This window comes from Furipterus horrens, unplaced genomic scaffold (assembly GCF_987537825.1).
Source record: "Furipterus horrens unplaced genomic scaffold, mFurHor1.1.pri manual_scaffold_10, whole genome shotgun sequence".
NCBI lineage: Eukaryota > Metazoa > Chordata > Mammalia > Chiroptera > Furipteridae > Furipterus > Furipterus horrens.
This window is the reverse complement of record NW_028327180.1, coordinates 97635063-97654874: the sequence shown is the minus strand read 5'-3', so window position 1 is coordinate 97654874 and position 19812 is coordinate 97635063. Positions and strand designations below refer to the sequence as shown.

The 19812-nt window shown below is 48.0% G+C and overlaps 1 protein-coding gene across 4 annotated transcripts in view; it reads left to right on the top strand.

Moving 5' to 3' along the window:
• FBXW11 (F-box and WD repeat domain containing 11) overlaps positions 1 to 19812 on the top strand; it is a 97874-nt gene that overhangs the window by 59438 nt on the left and 18624 nt on the right. For all 4 annotated transcript variants that reach the window (XM_090288580.1, XM_090288579.1, XM_090288577.1 and 1 more), the window contains 4 exons: positions 261 to 486; positions 8809 to 8995; positions 9857 to 9947; positions 17395 to 17532. In XM_090288580.1, the coding sequence (XP_090144706.1) occupies positions 261 to 486; positions 8809 to 8995; positions 9857 to 9947; positions 17395 to 17532 (642 nt within the window). The remainder of the gene's footprint in view (positions 1 to 260; positions 487 to 8808; positions 8996 to 9856; positions 9948 to 17394; positions 17533 to 19812) is intronic.

The window sequence follows — 19812 nt, the reverse complement described above, 5'->3', positions numbered from 1 at the left end:
TGGAGAACGATGATTTAAAACATCATTAAGCTTTAGAACTAGCTGTAACTTTGGCATTTACTTCTGAGACTAATTTGAGTACATGAGCTCTGAATACATTTTTAATTACTTCTTGAATGAGTGAATAAAGGAATGAATGGCTTTAGGGTAAAACTGGCATTTTAAGATTAAATACACAGACTGAAAAATGTTTCTAATGAAATACCAATTAGATTTTTTGCCTTGTCAAACTAATTATTTTTTTTGTTTTGCTAAAATAGATAAGTAATGGAACATCATCTGTAATCGTCTCCAGAAAGAGGCCGTCAGAAGGAAACTACCAGAAAGAAAAAGACTTGTGCATTAAGTATTTCGACCAGTGGTCCGAGTCCGATCAGGTGGAGTTCGTGGAGCACCTCATTTCCCGGATGTGTCACTACCAGCATGGCCACATTAACTCGTACCTGAAGCCCATGCTGCAGCGGGACTTCATTACCGCTTTACCAGGTAACTCGGCTGGGCTCTCCGGACACCCAGCAGTGCGAGGACCCAGCCCAGGACCTGGGTGGTGCCGGCGAGGTGTCCGTGAGAGGGGTGCGTGAGAGGGGTGCGTGAGGACGGGGCCAGGCAGCTCCTCTGGGACCCGCACTGCGTTTTAATAGATGGCAGCTGCAGACCAGTTCTGACTTAGCATCTCTCTGGGAGCTGGAGGCAGGTTCTGTGCTTAATAGTGTGGATCACTGATCAGCATTATGTTTCATTTAATCTGTTTAATGATGAACGCTATGCTGTGTTTTTCTTTAATAGTCTATGTAATACTCTGCATTTGTGCCTTTATACTGAATTTTTTTTAATATGGAACAATTTTTTCTATACCCTTTGTGCTTGGAAAGTTTGGGGTGTTTGTGGGAGTCTGACGTGACACATAGGGAATGGCAAAGACACGGGGGAACTGAGCACATGCCTTCATCATGCTCTCAAAGCTCATTCTGCATCCTTGCCCAGTGCCCTGCCCGCTTGCACACGTGCTCCGCACCTCACTCCTCTGGTTAATTTACTGTGAATTATTTTTAAGTAGACTGCTTGTTAGAATAATTCCAGGTACCGAAGGTCCCCATATTGTCACCTCTTCCGCCCCACCGCCCAGCCTCCCCCACTACCAGCATCCCATACCATGGTGGCACATTCGTTATAACACAGGGACCTACGCCACATGTCCTTGTTGCCCACAGCCCTAGCTTTACCTTAGAGCTCACTCCATGTGTTTTAATTAGGTGGGTTTTGACAGATGTGTAATGACATGTATCTACATTGTCATCCACACACCACCTTCACTGCTCAGAAAAGCCCCTGTGCTCTGCCTGCTTGTTCCCCTTTGATTTTTGATCACTCATGAATTCTTTTCTCTCTCTCGCCATCCATTTCTGTCTTCTTCTTTATTTAAAAAAATTTTTTGGTTTATATCTGGTGAGGTAAGATAGAAAGATTTCATGCCTGAAGAGAATGCTGGCCAGAACGGTTTCCTCTGCCAGGTCAGTGTGGTCTGGAGGTTACAGCTGCCATGCCAGGGGGGGCCTAGAAATAGCCAGGGACGAACCAGTGCCATTGCCACCGGTTCTGCCCCCGCGTGATCAGCAGCATGCAGGCCTCCGTGTGCTCAGAGTCTCCACAGCAAACAGGGCCTGCGCTCGGGTCTCAGACCCAAAGCCTGGGCTGCCAGCCAACGGGCCGGCTTCTGATATCTGCCCTCTTCCCAAACTTGTAAACTGACTTTCTACAGTGGGAGTGTTTAAGGGCATTGAGAGTTGGCTTAGAACATCAGGACTCTGTTGTTTTTCTGTGGAAATATAGCACTGTTTGCCCATTTCATTCATTAGTATTTCTAGGAAAGCGAAGCACAGTCCTTCTCTTTCTGGAATCATAGTATTTAGTAGCCGAAAAGAACCTTCGCCGTCACTTCGTCCTCTTTCTCGTTGTGTGGGCTAGGAGGCCAGGGGTCAGGGAAAGCGGCCAGAAAGCCCAGGACCGTCCGTCCTGGCGTTGTGGTGCCTGTGCAGGTGACGGGGCTGGGTGGTCCAGAGGCCGGTGCGGAGGCGGCATCAGGTATCGGGAGCATTGCTCCGGAAGATCCCTTGCGTTGGCCTGAAGTACAGAATACACGCTCTCTACAACACACCTCAGTAATACTTACTTTTAACTACGAGCGGGCGGGAGCTTGAGAACGAGAGGTGGATGTAAGTAGGAGGTGAGCACACGGGAGCCAGGTCTCCTGTGTGTGCGGCGCCGGCGCCCAGAGCCCCCCAGCCCGAGCCTTCCCCGGAGCCAGGCCGCATCTCACACCGAGAAAACAGGGTGGTTTTTAAAACTGACCATTATACTTGTTCTTCTGAGCGCTTTTCACTAAACGAAGCTGTGCCTCCATTTTTCTCAAGCAGGTCTGTTTGTTGATGTTTTCTTGTTGTTGTTTGCTTTCTGCTGGTCGCGTTTTATTTTGTTTTGCCTTGTACTTTGCTTCTCAAGCATTTTAGAGGGCAAGGCACTCACCTGGTGTTTACAGAACACCCACGAGGTGGCGCTGTTGTTCTCTTGGTTTGTGGCGTGCAGTTCCGAGGCAGCCCCTTTTCTTGGGCAGTGCACCGTCCTGGAGAAGAGACAGAGCAGACGAACATGTGTTATGTATATAAATATGGTTAGTATAACTGCATACAATCCCGTGTTCATTGCAGCGAATTTAAAGGTATTGTCCATCTCTCTGTTAAAGTGGAATTTTGTGGTGTTGAATATTACATGAAATGAATGGACTGTTGGCTGGGTCATGGAAATATTTTTGTGAAAATGCTATTTGTTTTAACAGGATTTGATCTGAACATATATACATACGTCAGTATATATCTTACATAGGACTCTAAAAACTGGGGACAAGCTGGCTAACTTGATTTTGTTAGTGTCAGTAGACTTGGATTAAACCTGGCACTAGTTCCTTAACGCAGACCCAAACTTAACAGCATTGAGGGAGAAACAGGTCCATATGTCTGGTCACACTTAGATTTAATAATGTGTGGAGTAGCTCACTAATCGTTATTTTACTTTGGTGTTTAACTTCTACTGCAGATTATCTTGAGTTTGAATTTTTGCTCTGCTGAAATTGACAGTCAACTCAAGACTTCTTTTGATTATAAAAACCATTAATTCTATAAAAATTGTCTATAGTTTTGACTTTTTGATGCTTACGGTGAATATCATACCTGTTAGTATAGGGAAAATGGAAAAATGTTTGTGGTCTCTGGCTCCTTTTGGTTCAGTGGAAAAAGTGATAATTATGATATGGTTTTCTAAAAATCATGGTAAATGTTTAGTCTGCAATGTCAATTCCTGCAGCTAAGTTTGTGGTTTGTAAGAACTGTTGTTAAAGGGGAAATTTTTACCATTTGAAGTGGAGGCAGAATGTACTTTCAAAAGGATGATAAGCGGAGTTGATCTATTTGGTGAGGTGTCTAAGCAATTAAGAATTGTGATACATTTCACTTCTTGGCTGTGGTTTAATTCATTTGTTATGTCCCCAAGTCAGGGTGCTTAGTCATCGTGGAGGCTACCAGATCAAAGGCCTCTGGGGGTGTGGAAGAACCAGAGGAAAGCTTGTGCCGAGACCCTGCAAGAGAGTGGTCACTGGGTTTAGACAGCCCCTAAATATGCGTCCCAGCCCCTGCCCTTAGCAGGTGTATGAGCCCACTTTTCTGACCCTCAGTTTCCTTCTCTTTGTGGTGATAATAATAATAGTACGGCTTCATAGGGTGTTGGGAAGATTAAAGAAGGCATAGAATGTGCCTGGCATCTGGTGGGCATTCTGAGGATGGCAGCTTTAAAAAAAAAAAAAGGCCTAGAGAGACAGGAAACACCTGCTTCTCCAGAGGTAATAAGATTTATTGCCAGGAAGTTTTTATTATTCACCCACTAATTTCCGAATTGATTCATCCTGACGTCATGTAGGTAGGTGTGTGTGGACTTTGTTGGCACAACAAACTGTTGGACTTTGTGCCCTGAGCATCATGTCACTTCTTTCTCTCTGGTTCCTTAGGTCAGTATATTCCAAGTTCAAGGCGTCCATTGACAGACTGCCGTCAGCATCTGCACTGTGTTTTTTGTTTGGGTTTCTAACTTCAGGTTTTACAACTACACAGATCCCTCTGACTAGGAAGGGGGAAGGGAGCTTCCTTGCAGCTGCTCTTTGAAATGCGTTTCTAAAATAATAAGAGTTTCTGTAATTGTATGATCTAAGCAGCTGTGTTAGAATTGGCTGTAGTCAAGGGCACAGAACTGACATTACACATTTGAGTTTCATTTTGATACAGTGTTATTTACATATTGAGCTTTGAAATTTGGGCCTTTTAATTGTTTTAATTTATTGTTGAAATGTTTCCAGACCTTCATCTGGTGCCTGTAATTAGCAACAGCAGCACTTCTTCAGCATCCGAGGCCACAGTGCGTCCCCTTGCTGCCTCGGGGCGGCTGTGGCGGTGGGCGATGGGGAGTTCCCCCCCACCCCCGGCACAGACTCAGTGAGAGCCAGAGGCCGGTACTTGAGAGAACGCATAGTCTTAACACCTCAGAGCATTTTCTAACCCAGGCAGCTGGACCACCATATTCAGTCACTTCCTCGTCCTGAACAGGCTGGAAACCAGAACGTCACACCTCTGCATGGCTTCTGGGAGTAGCCCCTCTTAGGTGCTCAGACAGAGTCTGTGTGAGTGCTGGTCTTCAGACGCTTGAGGGAATACGAGCCTTATAACCGAGTTATTAGAGCGGGCTTAGCACTTGGCCAGAGGAGGTGTGTGGTATTTTCTCTGAGGAAATAACAAAGAAGGGGAAAGAACACTGCTTAGCTTCCTTGACCAACAGGGTCAGCCTGTGGGGACTTGGGACCGAGGGAAGGATCACAGGCTGCTGCTTACGGAGGACCTGGTCTGTGCCTGGCTCCTTAAGACCCTCCTTGTGTTAGCCTTCCCACCCGGCCTGGGACGCTCCTTCTCTCCAGGGGCCGGTGGGAGGTGACAGGAGATCATCCCTTGTAAGCACTGAATCTCATGTCCATTTTATGGAAGACTGAGGTCCAAAAAGCAACGCGATTTGCTTCAGCCCCGGTCATTTGAGTGTAAAGCCAGTGCATTTTCCAGGAGACGGAACCACGCTGCCTCCTAGAAGGATGAAGTGAATTTAAAGTGCTCTCCAAAGGGAATAAACCTCGCGGATGCCGCTGAAATGTTGCCGAGTTGGAGTGACGGCATTGGAAGGAGGAGGACGTAGGTGTTAGTAAGACATTTCCTTACGCAGAGACTCACTGGTGGTCCGGCGGGAGCTCTGGGGGAGGCCGGATGGAAGAGGACTGAAGGGGCACCACTGCCGGGAAGCCCTAGCCCCCAGCGAATCAGAATTGCCTGGTGGCGCTCCTCACCGATGGGTTCCCGGGCCGCTCCCTCCGCAGGTCCGGGGACTCTGTTCCCGTTGCTGCCGTTCTTCCTGGTTTCTAAAATCAGTAACCCGGAGGGGTTCCTCCACAACATGCAGGCTTCTGCGGACCAGCTCGTAGATGACCCCGCCAGCTGGGAGACTTGCGTGCTGCTCCGACGGTGGGGACGCCACCGGCCTTCAGGCCTGGGGGCTTGCTGTGTGCGTCCTCTCTCGGAGCTGGTCGCTGATACGGGCGCGGTGCGACCTTGCCGAGCGCCTGTGTTCTGACGTCAGGTGTGCAGGTAGGAGGGAGTCAGATAAGTCCTCCAGCGGGGGACACGTTCAGAGAAGACCTAAGCTGACTAGCCCGTGGGTAGGATTCTAAAAGAAAATACGGTTAAAGCAGGCTAGAGATTCTGAAGTTTGAAATTCTGAAGACTACTTTGTCACTCCTAGAAATGGAGAGGCACCAGGAGAAGGCCATGTGGTTGAGTGTCCGTGGGTTTCCCTGATGAGAAATGAACGTGGTCAGAAAGATGGAAGAAATTGGCAGTAATCATAGAGACACATGAAAAGGTAGCCTGGGCTTTTGAGAAGGTAGCCAGAAGGCAAAACCCTGCATGATGTAAAATTTCCCAAGATGGTTAAGTGATCTGGGAGAGGTGGCAACAACACACAGAACTGGCTGTATTTGGAGCAACAGTGTGACGAATGGGGGCGGAGGGGCAGTGTCCTGGGGCAGAAGGCGTGCTGATCACAGCAAGAATAGCCTGTTTCCACTCCCCTTTTCACTTTCCTGTTCTTCTCTCCCCCTGAGAAGCAGAAAGGATGGAGAAATGGCAGTTCAAGGAAGCTATGAAGATATTTAGGAAACACATAGCTCCTGTAAACAAGTAGACCAGAAGACATTGCTAGTCACGACAGCCACAGAACTGTAGGGCAGTGAGGACCGGGCAGAGTCACAGCACACAGCCGGGACCTTCACAGCTGTCGGCCATTTGGTGGCCCTGTGTGACCGGACCCTGACGTGACTGATGAGCACGTTGCCTGCCTTTAAGAACTAGAGGTGGTGTATTTGGGGGACATTGTGGATAAATTTGACGTTACACTCTAGCAGAGTTCTTACTTGGATTATCAGAAGTTAGTTAGCATCTGGGAAGGCTGTGGGTTTGTGCAAGCCTAGAAGGGTGGACACAGAATGGTAAAAGCTGTCGTCTCTGAGTGGTGGGATTTGGGGATTTAAATGCTTATATGCATTTCATAATATCTCGTACTTCTGTAATGAACACAGGTTACGTATGTTAAAAAGGGACACACAGCAGCTAATGCGGACTTGCAAACACAAAATGTGTCCCGCCTTCGTGTAGTAAGCAGCAGCAAGGGCGCACACAGAGTGATAACGTACCAGGTTCACCTGATTTCCTTTCTGGATAAGGTTACCCACTAGAGTTTCAGAGAAATGATGTAGACGTGGTAGTGTCTTCATGGGACAGTTTCTCCAAATACAGTATATCCCTGAAGTCGGAATAGAAAGAGGGCTGCCAGGCGGTTACAGAACCAGCGTCCCAGTGCCGGTACCGTGTGGGTATTTAAGGAACGGGCTGGGGGTAGTATCCTCGAGGGAAGCCCCGCGCAGCACGGCTGCTGTCCTTGGTTCTGACGCACTCCGCGTGTCTGCCCGCCGACTCGGGGTACAGACCTCCTACATGTGCCCGTCACGCAGGTCTGGCACGGCGCACCCACACCCCGGGACGACGGAGCTCTAGAGGCCGATGGCACTGTCAGATGAAACTTTGAAGGGGAATTAGAGTTAGGGTGCCTATAAGCCCCCACACGAAGCTGACCCCTACCTCCCCAACTAACCGCGCACTATAGACTCAGGGGCATTGTTTTCATAGACGTTTCATAGGGAGAGTTTAACTTCTGCCGTCTTAGGAATCTGCTTGCTGTGACGACGAAGGCAGTGTGCTCCCTGACCGCACTGACTGTAGCGTATGGCACGTGCCGGACAAGGTAGTGGTCACAGCGTGGCCTTCGTCATCCGACCGCCACCGAGTAGGGGGTCTGGTCCAGAGCGGGAGGCTCGGCACATGAAGGCCTGTGAGCCGTAATCAGCAGTGGCAGCAGTCATTTCAGAGTTGAGGAAAGCCTTGGATTGTAAAGGTTTTAATGAATCGTCTCATTTTGCTGTTTGTAAATAGAGCGGCGCTTACTCTGCCCATTTTACACAGACGAGGAGTGAGGCCTGAAAGGTGAATGATTTATCCGTGTCCCCTGCCAGCTCTGAGCTGCTGTGCGTCTTCTGTTCGCCTTGCGAAAGAGAACAGACATTGAGCGTGCACAGAGCTTTGTTGTCTTTAAAACCTTTCCGTAAAGCGCACTGGAGTTTTACAGCTTGAGTGAGAACGGATGGTTGTTCCTGGTGAGCCTTTTACACGGCTGGGGTCACGGGGTTGGGGCGTTCCGTGTTTGTTCCGTGTCACGGAACCTTGTGTGTTGAACTTAGACTTGAAATCGGAATTTTCTGCCTGTGTGTTTAGGGTTCCCACCACTACACAGGACAGCCCTGGGCCTGAGCTTTGTTCCTTCCAGACCCAGAGGACGTGCCTGAAACCACAGGGTGGGAGTTTGCGGGCGGCAGCAGGGTTGGCCGCAGGGGTCTTGCACTGAGAGTACCGGGCAGAGGCCGACTCTCGGTCGTCTGTAAGAGGACCCTCGCGTTGTCAGGGGTAAACCGTCTAAGGTTCTAGAATTTGTAGACACGTGGCTCTTGCTTCTGAGAACTTCACCTCCACAAGAAGCAGACAAAGAAATTAGTGACAAAAGTCTATCTAAGTACACCTGACTTTTAAGCTTTTTAAGATGTCGGCATTTCACTTTTTCCTCCTTAGCCCCGACTGATTCACGTAGATTGTGGATTAATAGGACGATTTGTTACAAGAGACAGTAAGTCAGCGGGGGAAGAACACAAACTTGGGAGGAAGAGGTTGGATTCCAGCCTTGGCTTTGCTGCTCCGTGACTGAGGGCTTTACACGACTCTCTGCGCCTCATCTGTAACATCTGGGAAGTCATTATCCCAGAGCGGTTTAAGAGTTTGAGTTATGTAAAACTATTTTATTGTACTATCTGACAAATACAGAACTGTCCAGGATCAGCTTTTACGCACAGTGACTACAGCTGCTGGGACTTACTTTATCTTTAAAAAGTCAGAACCACAAAGAAGTGGGTATGTTTATGGGCACACGTGTCTCTGCAGAACTATTGATGTTCCTCGGGTATGTGGCCTGGTTCAGGGTTTCTTTATTCCTCTGATCCTTCTGGAATGGTGATTGGTACATTTCCACTGCCCGTCCCATAACTTAACTGCCTTTCCTGTTTTGCAGAGCAAGGCTTAGATCACATAGCAGAAAACATCCTCTCCTACCTGGATGCCAGGTCCCTATGTGCGGCAGAGCTGGTGTGTAAGGAATGGCAGCGGGTGATCTCGGAAGGCATGCTGTGGAAGAAGCTGATCGAGCGGATGGTGCGCACCGACCCGCTATGGAAGGGGCTTTCAGAAAGGAGGGGGTGGTGAGTACTGCGCTTGCCCATCCCCTGAAACATACCTGTGGCCTGGGGTCAGTTTGATGACTCAGGAGAAGCCATTATACCTGCCAGATGCATTGGCCTGTTTTGAACGAGCAGGCAAAGGAGTTAGAATTTTTCTTTCTGAAATGCACGTTTTCTTCCTATTTATTCACTGCGAGGAAGTAGTGTATCATTTGAGTGTTTTGGCTTTCCAAAGCTGTGCATTTATGCTTTCTCCTTCACGGTTTTCTTAACTGGTAATATACCATTGCCAAGAGATAGATAAGAAAAGAGAAACTCTCGGAAAACCAAACAGTCCCATTTTGCCGCTGGTTGTTGTTCCTTGTTGACGGCAATGGCGGGCAGGCTTGCTTTTTTTTTCTCTTTGTTTCTTTTTTTAAGAGAAAACCCATCAACTTAAATGCAGCTCTGTGGCTCTGAACCCCTCAGAAACCTGGCCGAGTCAGCACAGAGAAAGGGCTGCAGCCGGAGGACGGGGCAGTGGTGTGAGCGGGGGCTGGGGCTGGGTGTTCCTTAGGGGCGGAGGTTTGATGTGTGCTAAGGTAGGTTTCCCGCAAAGCTGTGTTAGCACTTTTTTATGAAACTACAGAATGAAAGGCCAGATTATTGTGTGTGGAGTATTCAGAAAATAAAAGGGCAGGATCATGTTAGAGAGCTATAAATGAAGTAAACCTATGTCTGACATGTTCGGACCCAGCAATCCTGCTTTTCAACTGTTAAACGTTAAAGCTCAATGCAAGTCCAAAGACTTGAGTGATACAATGTCTTTGTAAGCACCATGTTTAAATAAAATTCACCGTTTTATGTGCAAAAATGTAACATCTGTTTGTTTTTATTTGCCAGGGATCAGTACCTGTTTAAAAACAGACCCACAGATGGCCCTCCCAATTCATTTTATAGGTCGTTATACCCAAAGATTATCCAGGACATAGAGGTAACTTTATGGTTTATCTTTTTTATGGGCTCTTTGGGTCTTGTTCTCAACTTTTTATGTTCCCTTGGTGTTCTGCTGATCTAACATCATAGAACAGGTCTTTTTTTTTCAAGGTGAACTCTTGGACTAAATGTGCCACAGTCTGTGAATAACATGTAGCCATTCTTCATATCGTGTCACATCTTTTTGTAAAAAGTGATCCAACTTTTCTACATCACGACGTGCTTCGGCAGCGCTGCCATAATTAAAACCCTGATCCCAAATCAACTTTTCCTTTTAATTTGAAAAGATTTACAAAATCCAAGACCCAGTGTTTGAGGCCACCAGTTTTACATCTTTGAGCCGTGGCTAGTGAACTGGAGAAGGCACAGTCTCAGCTTCCTCTGTAAATTTCCCCTTTTTTCTTCTTCACAAAAATGACTCGAATATGATTGTAAGCAATAATTAAGTGGGTTTTATAGAGCAAATGATGCTTCTGGACCATTTTGGGCGTGAGTGTAACTTCACCAGCCCAGTAAAGCTCTGTGAACTTGACGAGAGCCATTGCGGGTGTTTGATACTGTTCGTGTGTTCTAATTGGTTCAGTTTTATTGTTGAGCCTTTTTCCCTGAACCAGGAAAGACACGCACAGGCATTTCTCATTAACTCTTTCCCATGTGTTCTTGGCTGGTCCTGGTTACTTCACTGTTTCCTCCTTGGCAGAAAAATGTAGCCTTCTCCGGGCAGTGCTGTATCACCCATAAAGTTATACTGGGTTTCCCAAATGTGAAGTAATCCTCTCCCCCAGGTGATAGACATAAAAGTTATTGTGCCAAAATTCATTAATGGAGAAACATGTGCTTTGGGGAGGGTTCTGCCCTCCCTTTTCTGAGGCAGATGTGGACTAATGGAATCATTTGGTTAACAGTAAATCTGAATGTAACTGGAATGTCATTATTGAAAGCACCAACCCTTGTCTTGAGTATTCGGCTCCCTAAAATGAGCTATTAAATTAGGGAGGCTTAAATAATTTCAAACTGCTGCTGGACGAGTCATAAGGTTTAGGAATTAATTGATCCATTGGCAACACTTAGAATAAATTGCTCCTCCAGTGTTAGTAGCTGAGACAGACTGTTAACTTGAATCTTAGGTTGGTGTGTGTTCAGGGGGGAGGAGCTGTCCCTCACCCCTAGATAGTTAGCTAGTTTTACTAAGGCACTGCTTTTTCGTACCTCTTAGAAACTGTATTACTTTCTGCCCCCCCCCCCAAGTTATTGTTTACAAAGTAGCTCTAAATTTCCTTGAATAATTTAGTGAATACTTTATTGTGAGAAGGATGTTTTAAACCAATCATTAATAAATAGGGATTTTGGAAGAACTTTGATCGGACTGAAGATTTGGTGACGTAGATTATTGGATTTAACCCCCACGAGTACTATTACAATGGGCAGTATGAACTTACTATTCTGTGGCGTGACGTTGGGTGATGCCGCCCACCATACCTGCTTCCTCAGGCTGAAATAATATTTGTAAGTCAGTAGAGGAGGCAGATGTAAGGGGAAACAGAGCTATGGGGGGAAACCCTGTTTGACACAAAACCTCTGCCTCGTGGTGGTCTACCCAGTGGTTCTTAAAGTGTGGTTTGGGAAAACCCACTGGCTGGCCACAGGGGTCTCCTCCAGGTTTTTGTGGGCTAGGTCTCTTAGGGTAAGGGGTGATATCTTATTTTGTGGTATAGTCACTAATAGTAATAACAGTAAAAAAAAAATAATAATGTACCACATGTAGAGAGTTGACTTGGGCTACATACTCTGTTAAGCATTTTATGATACATTTTCTCATTTAACACTCCGGACGATATCTGCAAGGTAGGTCATGTCCTTATTAAAGCTGAGGAAACCGAGGCTCTGCAAGGTTAAGTAGATCGCCCAAGGTCACACAGGCAGTGAGAGAGAGAGTCTGTGGTGAACCTTATGTGCTGCTGCATTTCGTGCGCTGTTCTTTACCCCTCTTTTGGGAGTATGTTTAATTCTGTTGAGGGCAGACAGACAGAGTTTTGTCAGTGATCCACGGATTGAACCAGTGAGAGCCTCAGGGGCTTGGCCCTGCCCATATGTCAGGTAGGAAACCCCCGTAAGCAGAATGTAATGGTTACGAGGACCTTCAGAGAGCGCTGCACTGAATGCCTACAAGGTACAGGTCCCCAGCTGTAATAAGAGGACACTGAGCCTAAGAGAGTTGTAGAGTTTTCTACCTAGTTAAGTGGGAGCCATGGGATTTTAACCGAGGTCCGCGTAGTTCTAGGCTTAGTGTCGTCGTTTTCAAACTGGAAAATTCAAGAAGTGAAGGAGAAGGATGCGTGTTGTTACACAGACCTCGAGGTGAGCCCACCCTCCTCCAAGGGCGTGGTCCTCGGTGTCCTTGACTGTTGAACAAGGGGCAGGAGTTAAGATTAGTTGGCCTTGTTTTAGTCCAGTTACCGTAAAGGCAGCGCCGTAAAGGATTGTAAGCAAGCACGCTGCCCAAAGATGAGTTGAGCCCTGAATGTCAAGGGGACTTTTGGGTCTCCCTTCCCAGTTGCCTATGCAGAGTTACAGTGTCTTTTCCCCTGTATAACCTGCAAGGTTGCCAGTTCACACCTTCTTCCCTTTCCTCCTTCCTGCTCTGCCTTGACAGCTCTAGTGTATGTGCTGGCTTCTGTCATCTAGCTATTCCCAGGTTTGGGTCTCATGAGTAGATGACCTTGACCATGCCCTTCCACGTTGACCCACCAAAAATTGGCTCGTTTCTAAGGAAAAAGTAGAGAACCTGGCTGAGTGGGCCAGCCTCTATGATTCAGGAAATAGGTGTGTGAGAAATGAAGTCTGGGAGAATAAACCAGAATTCTTAGCTTTCTGCAAAGGTTTATCTCTCCTGGGTGTTCTTGCCACAGAGAGTGCAGGGAGGGGTTGGGTGCCTCTGAACGGAGAGGGAATTCCTAGGAAACCTGAGGCCCATTCCTAAAAGGAGCAGCTCCATTTCCTTCACTATCTGGAGTCTTCATTATTATTACTCACCATCGTGGTTATTATTAACGACAAGCTTACAAATAGATACTTTGCTCCAGAGATTTAATTTAATCCTCAGATTGTCAAAACTGAGATTCTTAGTCCAAAGTCCATACTCTTTCCACTCTACCAGGCCCCTAAGTGTCTCTCGGTCAGCGTTCTGATGTCCTGAACGGGGATCTGTCTCCTTGGCACGGAGGAGCGGCACACCCTTGCGTGTAACGCGCCTCTCCCCTCTTTTTATTCACGGCATGAAACCTTTGAAGCACTGTCCTTGGAATGGACCGCTGGCAGAATCGTGGTGTGTCGCGTCGCACCTCTCAAAAAGCCACATTTTATTCCGGGAAGGTGGGGAGCTTTTCTGTGGTTTGCAAACTTGATATTAACATTGTCCTGCCCAGAGAATGCTGAAACTTGCCCACCCACCCAGTTGTGTTTAGGCTTCTAAAAATAATGTTATCCCTACATACTCAGACATCTGTTTTCACTCTATTGCCAATTTAAATGCCGCTGTATACTCTGTGTATCATGGCCACTTTCCCAGTATTTTGAAAATTTGCACAGGGTAAGGGGATTTTACAAGTTCTCAAAAACACAAAGTATTCCTCTACAGTAGCCACGCTCCGTGAGACCCAGGTGAGGTGGCAGGTAGCTGCATCGCCGAGGAGGTGCACCTGCGCGTGCCCTGTCTGCCTGCCGCCGAAGGGAAGGACCTCGAATTGCCTTCCAAGGCTGGGCGCCCTTCCTGGGCGCTGGTGGGGGCTCAGGGCTCCCAGCATTGAGTACCATCCTAGACCCAGACGACCGTTCCTGGCAATTTGATGGGAAGGTTTTGGGGTCAGAGCCTGCTCCTCTGGCCAGGGTTCTGCACAGATGCGGGAGAGACCCTCCGCTGCCGTTTGTAGGCACCTGTGTCCGCTCATGGGATCTTCACAACAGTGTTGAGGAAGTAGGTGTGACTTCTGCCATTTTTACAGAGGAGCAAGCTGCAGCTCCAGCAGTCCAAGCCCTTTGCCAAAGCTGCTGATTGACCTCGGTATTTCCTACCACAATGCGCTGCCTTCCGTGTTTAAGGGTCATGTCTTTCTGAAAAAGACCTGGCTTCTAAGTCCCCTAGTGAGAGCTGAGGTCGTCAGGTAGGTGGTGTGTGGTGTCCTGGGCAGACGCAGTCAGCAGGAAGGGCTGCGGGCCTCTGGGCGGCCTCGGGATTTGGGGGGTGGGGGGCGGGCAGTGGGGATTAGGTGGGCTGGTGTGCGGCAGAGCGGTCCGCCCCTGATCTGGGTTAGTGTCACTTTCCTGGCATTTTGAAACAAACTGCACTTGTTTGGGGATTAAGGGACCTAGGAATTTTTGAAACTGCCCTAACTGGGACTTCTTATAATGACCCATCAAGGATTATTTGGCAAAAGTTTTCTTTTAAAACTCAGATATGTGTATTAGAAAATTAGGCTCTGTCCTGGCTGGTGTGGCTCAGTGGATCGCTGGTTCAATTCCCAGTCAGAGCACATGCCAGGGTTGTGGGCCAGGTCCGCAGTTGGGGGCACATGAGAGGCAACCACACATTGATGTTTCCCCTCTCTTTCTCTCTCTCTCTTCCCCTCTTTCTAAAAATAAAAAATAAAATCTTTTAAAAAATTATTCTCTTTCCAAGTTAAAATAGAAAAAAGGAAAATTAGGCTCTTAGTGTTGAGAAGAGAAGCTAAGCCTGAGAACGGAAGCCTGTTGTCTAGCTGAGCGTTTGAGAGGTCCTGGCGCCTGGCTCTTGCTGCGAGGGTTGTCAGTGGGGAACAGGGCTCTGCTCGCGTGTTGGGTGGCGGGCGCTCTCCGTCCGGGTTAGGCTGCCCTGGTGCCTCGCCCAGCTCCTCTGCTCCATGGCTTTAGGGACCGAAAGGTAACCAAGTCACCCAGTTTCAGAAAACATTGTAAGCAGAGGGAGAGCATAACGTGGGAGATTCTTTTTGGTATGAGGAGCCCTCTATTGCCTCTTAAAATTTTTTTTTAAAGCTCCCATGTGATGGTAAATGTGCCTTTCCTGTTCATTGAGATATAGAATAGCAGAGCTACATACTGATTCAGTAATGTTATAAAAATAATTGTGGATGCTTTCAAACTAAGGACAGCTGTCTGAATTTGAAAACTAACGCCTGGTGTATCTTTGTGTGTGTGTGAGAGAGACAGACAGACAGGCAGACGGACATGTTCCACACCCACCTGTGGGATACCGTGGGTTTACGGGGGGTCGTGCATTCTGTAGCACCTCTGAGCCCCAGGAGGTGTAGCCTGAACATCGGTGTCGACGCTGAGTCATTGGCCGCGAATTGGCCTGGTTACCAGTATGTCTGCCCCTGAGCCAGCGTTTTCCTGGTGCGCTAGCACGTGCCGGGTGTCTCAGTCGTAGCTGAGGATGCACTGTTTCTCGGATTCCAGGCACTGACGGCTGTTTAAGAAGTTGTTTATATTTTGGAACCCTGTTTAGAAAGTTGCTTATACAGATGGGACTGTTGTCTCCCTCGGTAGCGCCAGCAGAAGGAGGGTGGGTTAATTCGGGTCTGGCACGCGCGCTTAGGTTTGACGCTTCACACCCTCACTGGTCGTGATCTGCTGGCTCACGCTCCGACTTGGCCGCAGATGGGCAGGTGAGCATTTCCTTGCTCCTTGCACGTCCGTGGCGCCTCCTTGCACCTCCTGGGGCAGGAAGTAGGCGATCCCACCCTCTCTCAAGGCTGACAGCGAGCAGGGATTAGACTCCAGCCTCCTGTGCTAAGAACTGCGGCTACAAAGGGTAAATCATTTTCCTCTTTGGGTGCACGTGTGTCAGTATCCCCAGTCTCCTGTTCCTTTTTCTGTTAAATGAGGACAATAAATCAGCTTCAGTGTTGTGATGCCTAAATTAGCTATAAAATATATAAAGCACATTGTGTAATGGTATGAAAGCATAGTAGCACCTAGCACATAACGTTCAGTGCATTTTAACAATTCAGAGTGTACAGAAGCACACTGCCTTCAAAATAAGAGGAAATGCAGTTTGTTTGATGTCAGGAGAGCAAGTAGGTAGTGCTTATCGTGAAGGACGATGAGATTTCTCTTCCCTTCTTTAGCGAAGCAACTAATCACACTTTTAGCTACTCAGATGATTAACCCCTGAGAGCTGACCTTTTGAACAGTATCCTGAATTCAGGTGTAACCAGTTATTCTGGTCCCCATCGTCAAGGATCAGGACTTTACACTTCTGTTGTTCTTTGTAGAAACTTTGTTATCTTTCGATCCCGAAAGTCCCCTCTCCCCCCTACCAGAGGTGAGGAAAGTCCCCTCTCCCCCCTACCAGAGGTGAGGGCTCGCAGCGCAGCTCAGCGGAGCCCCCTTCTGCTCCCCTGCCCTGCTGCGGCGTGTGTCTCCCCCAGCCCTGGAGCACTGAGTTTTAACCACTCGCTGCGCACTCCCACTTTATCTGGCACGGTCACTGGTCTTCTGTGTTCTGTGTTCACGGCCCCAGTGGCTAGGACTATACTCCTTTATAGACGCTGCACAGCCTGGTGGGAAAAGCATGGAGTTAGAGTCGGGAGGGGCTGGGTGTGACTTCCAGCTCATCCAATGACTAGTTTTGTGGGCTCACACAAGTTAAACCCCTTCCTTACTTGAGAAAGGGAAATAATAGGAATTTCCTCCCAAGCCCATGCGTGGACCATTTAACCAAGTAAACATGCTTGGGGTATATCCAGGCCCGGAGGCTGAGCGCTGCCTCCCTGGAAAGCAGCGCTCCTGTCGGTGGGTTAACCCCCGCGCCGAGCGCAGTTAGTGCCGGAATGTCCTCGCACATCAGAGCGTCCCGTGAACGATGAGAGGGCGAGGGCCCCGGGCCAAACCGTGCCGTCCTTATGCCAGAGGTGCTTCAGCCTGGTGGAAGGTTAAAGATGGGTACCAAGTACTTTTTTTCCTATAGCAGCTGGCCTGTAGTAGTTGTTCAATATCTTTTTTCGGTGATCAAGACAATACTTCGGGTGGACACAGAGATTCTCAGTATAGGCTTAATGTTGTTGGGTGGGGGGGGTCCTTCCGCCAAATATTTTAATTGGCATTAGAGAGTGACCCAGTGAGTTACCGTTTATTTGTATGTTTTGGATGCAGATGGCATTCTTGAAACATACTGAGTTCTGTCTAGGCCGTTTTTTGGTTTTTTTCAAACCCAACCCAAACTCGTTGGAAACCCTGTGGTAGTTGCCAGAAGGGCAGGGAATGTTTGAGAAAAGCACGTTGTTGGGCTCATGTCTTACTTGGAAACGAGCGTGATTCCTCTGCACAGACAGTTGTGTAAACTGAGATGGGCTGTCGGTGGAATGCTGGTTCTGGACGCAGTGCAGGCTTGGGAGCCTTGTGCACTGGTCGGTCCACAAAAGCTCACCTGTCACCTGCTCTCTCCCCAGACCATAGAGTCTAACTGGCGGTGCGGACGGCACAACCTGCAGAGGATCCAGTGTCGCTCTGAGAACAGTAAAGGCGTCTACTGTTTACAGTACGACGACGAGAAGATCATCAGCGGACTGCGCGATAACTCCATCAAGGTGAACGGCTGTTTCGTGTGCATTATCTTCCGAATTGCGGTCACATATTAGACGCCAGACATGACAGACCTCGTCATCTATCCCAGATCGGTCTGTCCGTCCCACTCAGGGTCGGCCGCTCTCGGGCGGATCTGAAGGACCCGAGGCTGAGCATCTATCTCTATAACACTGGGCCCTGGGCTGCCACCCTTCCAACCCTTCTGCAAGCACACGGACACTGCTTTACGTTCTGTGTTACGGGCACACAGGAAAAATAGCGTGGTGGGCTCTTGATCACTTTGTTTGCTGGTGGAAGTGTTGCTAATCTGCCTGTGAATCAAAGTCATTACCTTTCAGGGTTCCTGACAAAGGCTCAGATGATAACACAAAAGAATGGTAGGGCAATTTAGATGGCTTTTCAATAGTAGGTAAACTAGATTATTGCTGTGTTTAATGTTTGGCAGCCGATCTGACCGATTTCGTTTTACACGATTTATAGCTTATTTTCTCATGTAAGCAAATACCGTGTAGGGTGGTTTTTTATTTTTGTTTCATTTTGTTTCGTTCTTAGTTATAATTCAGATATGGGAAAATTTCCCTGTTTTGGTGAAAAGCTCTGCGAGTTTTGACAAGCACAGATCATTGCGTGATTGTAGCAGTTTGATCATCCCCAGAAGTGCCTTGGTCCTGCCTCTTCCTGTTCTTTCCCCTGGGCACTGGCCCCTGCTCTTGTTTCCTGTCCCTGTGATTTTGCCCTGTGAGAACCCCCTGTAAGTGGACACACGTGGTGTGTGACCTCCTGAGTCTGGCTTCTTACACTCAGCACAGGACTCCGCCTCTGCTGCTGCATTTAGCAGTCATTGATTCTCATTCACTGCCGGCTGGGGATCCGTTTTATGGGTGTCCCCGGTGTGCTCGTCCATTTAACTGTGGAAGGACGTCTCTGTTTCTTGTTTTTCACAATTAGGAATAAATTCACTACAACTGTGCATGCAGGGTTTGGTGAGAGTGTAAGTTTTCAGTTCACTTGCGTAAAAGCCTAGGAGCAGTATTGCTGGTAAGTGTATGTTTTACTTGTCAAGCAACTGCTGTTTTCCAAGCGGCAGTGTCATTCCTCGCTCCGGGCCACAGGTTGGGGAAGTGCCTTCTGTTTCGCCTCCTGGTCAGGCCGTGGTCACCTCAGGTGGCTGGTTCGTGGGTCGGTTGGTTGGTTTGTATTGGCCATTCTAATAGGTATGTAGACACACCTCATTTTATTCTCCCAGTGACTGATGATAATGTGCGTCTTCTCACTTCTGATGCCTATTTACCATCTGTATATTATTCGGTAAAGTTTCTATTAAGATCTTTTGTCTAATTTTTAAATGGGTTTTTCATATTGAGTCTTGAGAGTTCTTTATATGTCCTGCATGCAAGTCCTTTGTTATGCGAATACTTTCTTCCAATCAGGGACTTGTCTTTTCATTGTCTTAATAATAGACTTTAATTTGATTTGAGTGAAATCCAGTCTGTCAGTTTTTTCTTCACTAAATCATGTTTTTGATGTCATAGCTAAGACTTTTTGCTGACCTTTTTGAATCTATAAATTCGTATCTTTCAGTCACCAAATTTCAGAAGTTTCTATTTTTCAGATAGTTTTTCATCACCAGTAGTTTCTGTCTGTTTGCTGCGGACGTCCCTTCGTTCACACCCAGCATGTCTGCCTGCACCGCATGCAGAAGAGTCAGAGTGACCGCTGGGATGTCCTGGCCGCGACAGCGCCTGGGTCCCCTCCCGCTTGCTGGGCGCTCGCTGCCTCCTCCCCTGAGACTGGATCTTCTCGGTGTTCAGTCATTTCGGACCGTATCTTGGACATTGTGGGTGTTACATTGTAAAGACTAAGGATCCCGTTATAACCCTCTAGGGAGGATGTGCGGCTGTGTTTTCAAGCGGGCGATGAGTCTCGTTAGGTTCAGAACACACGCTCCGGTGTGACTTCCGCGGAGGGAGTCGGGGTCGGGTTGGAAGGTTGAGAGGGATTCTGACCTCTTCTCCTTTTGGAGCCTTCGTCACGCGACTCTGGCTCCGCCTGGAGCGTGCCCTGCTCGGGGCTTGGTCTGGGACTCAGCAGCAAAGGGAACGTCAGGTCGCTCGCCCCAGCCTCTGCTGTGCCCCTTCGGTCCGTCCTGTGTGTGCAGCTCAAGTCACGTGCCGCGTGGGTTTTCGTGTGGAAGGAAAGGAAACTTTTTTCCCAGGTCTTTTCTCTTTGGGATTTGCTGAAGTCTCTCCTGCCCTCGGGAATCCCTTTCTACCTTTTCCTCT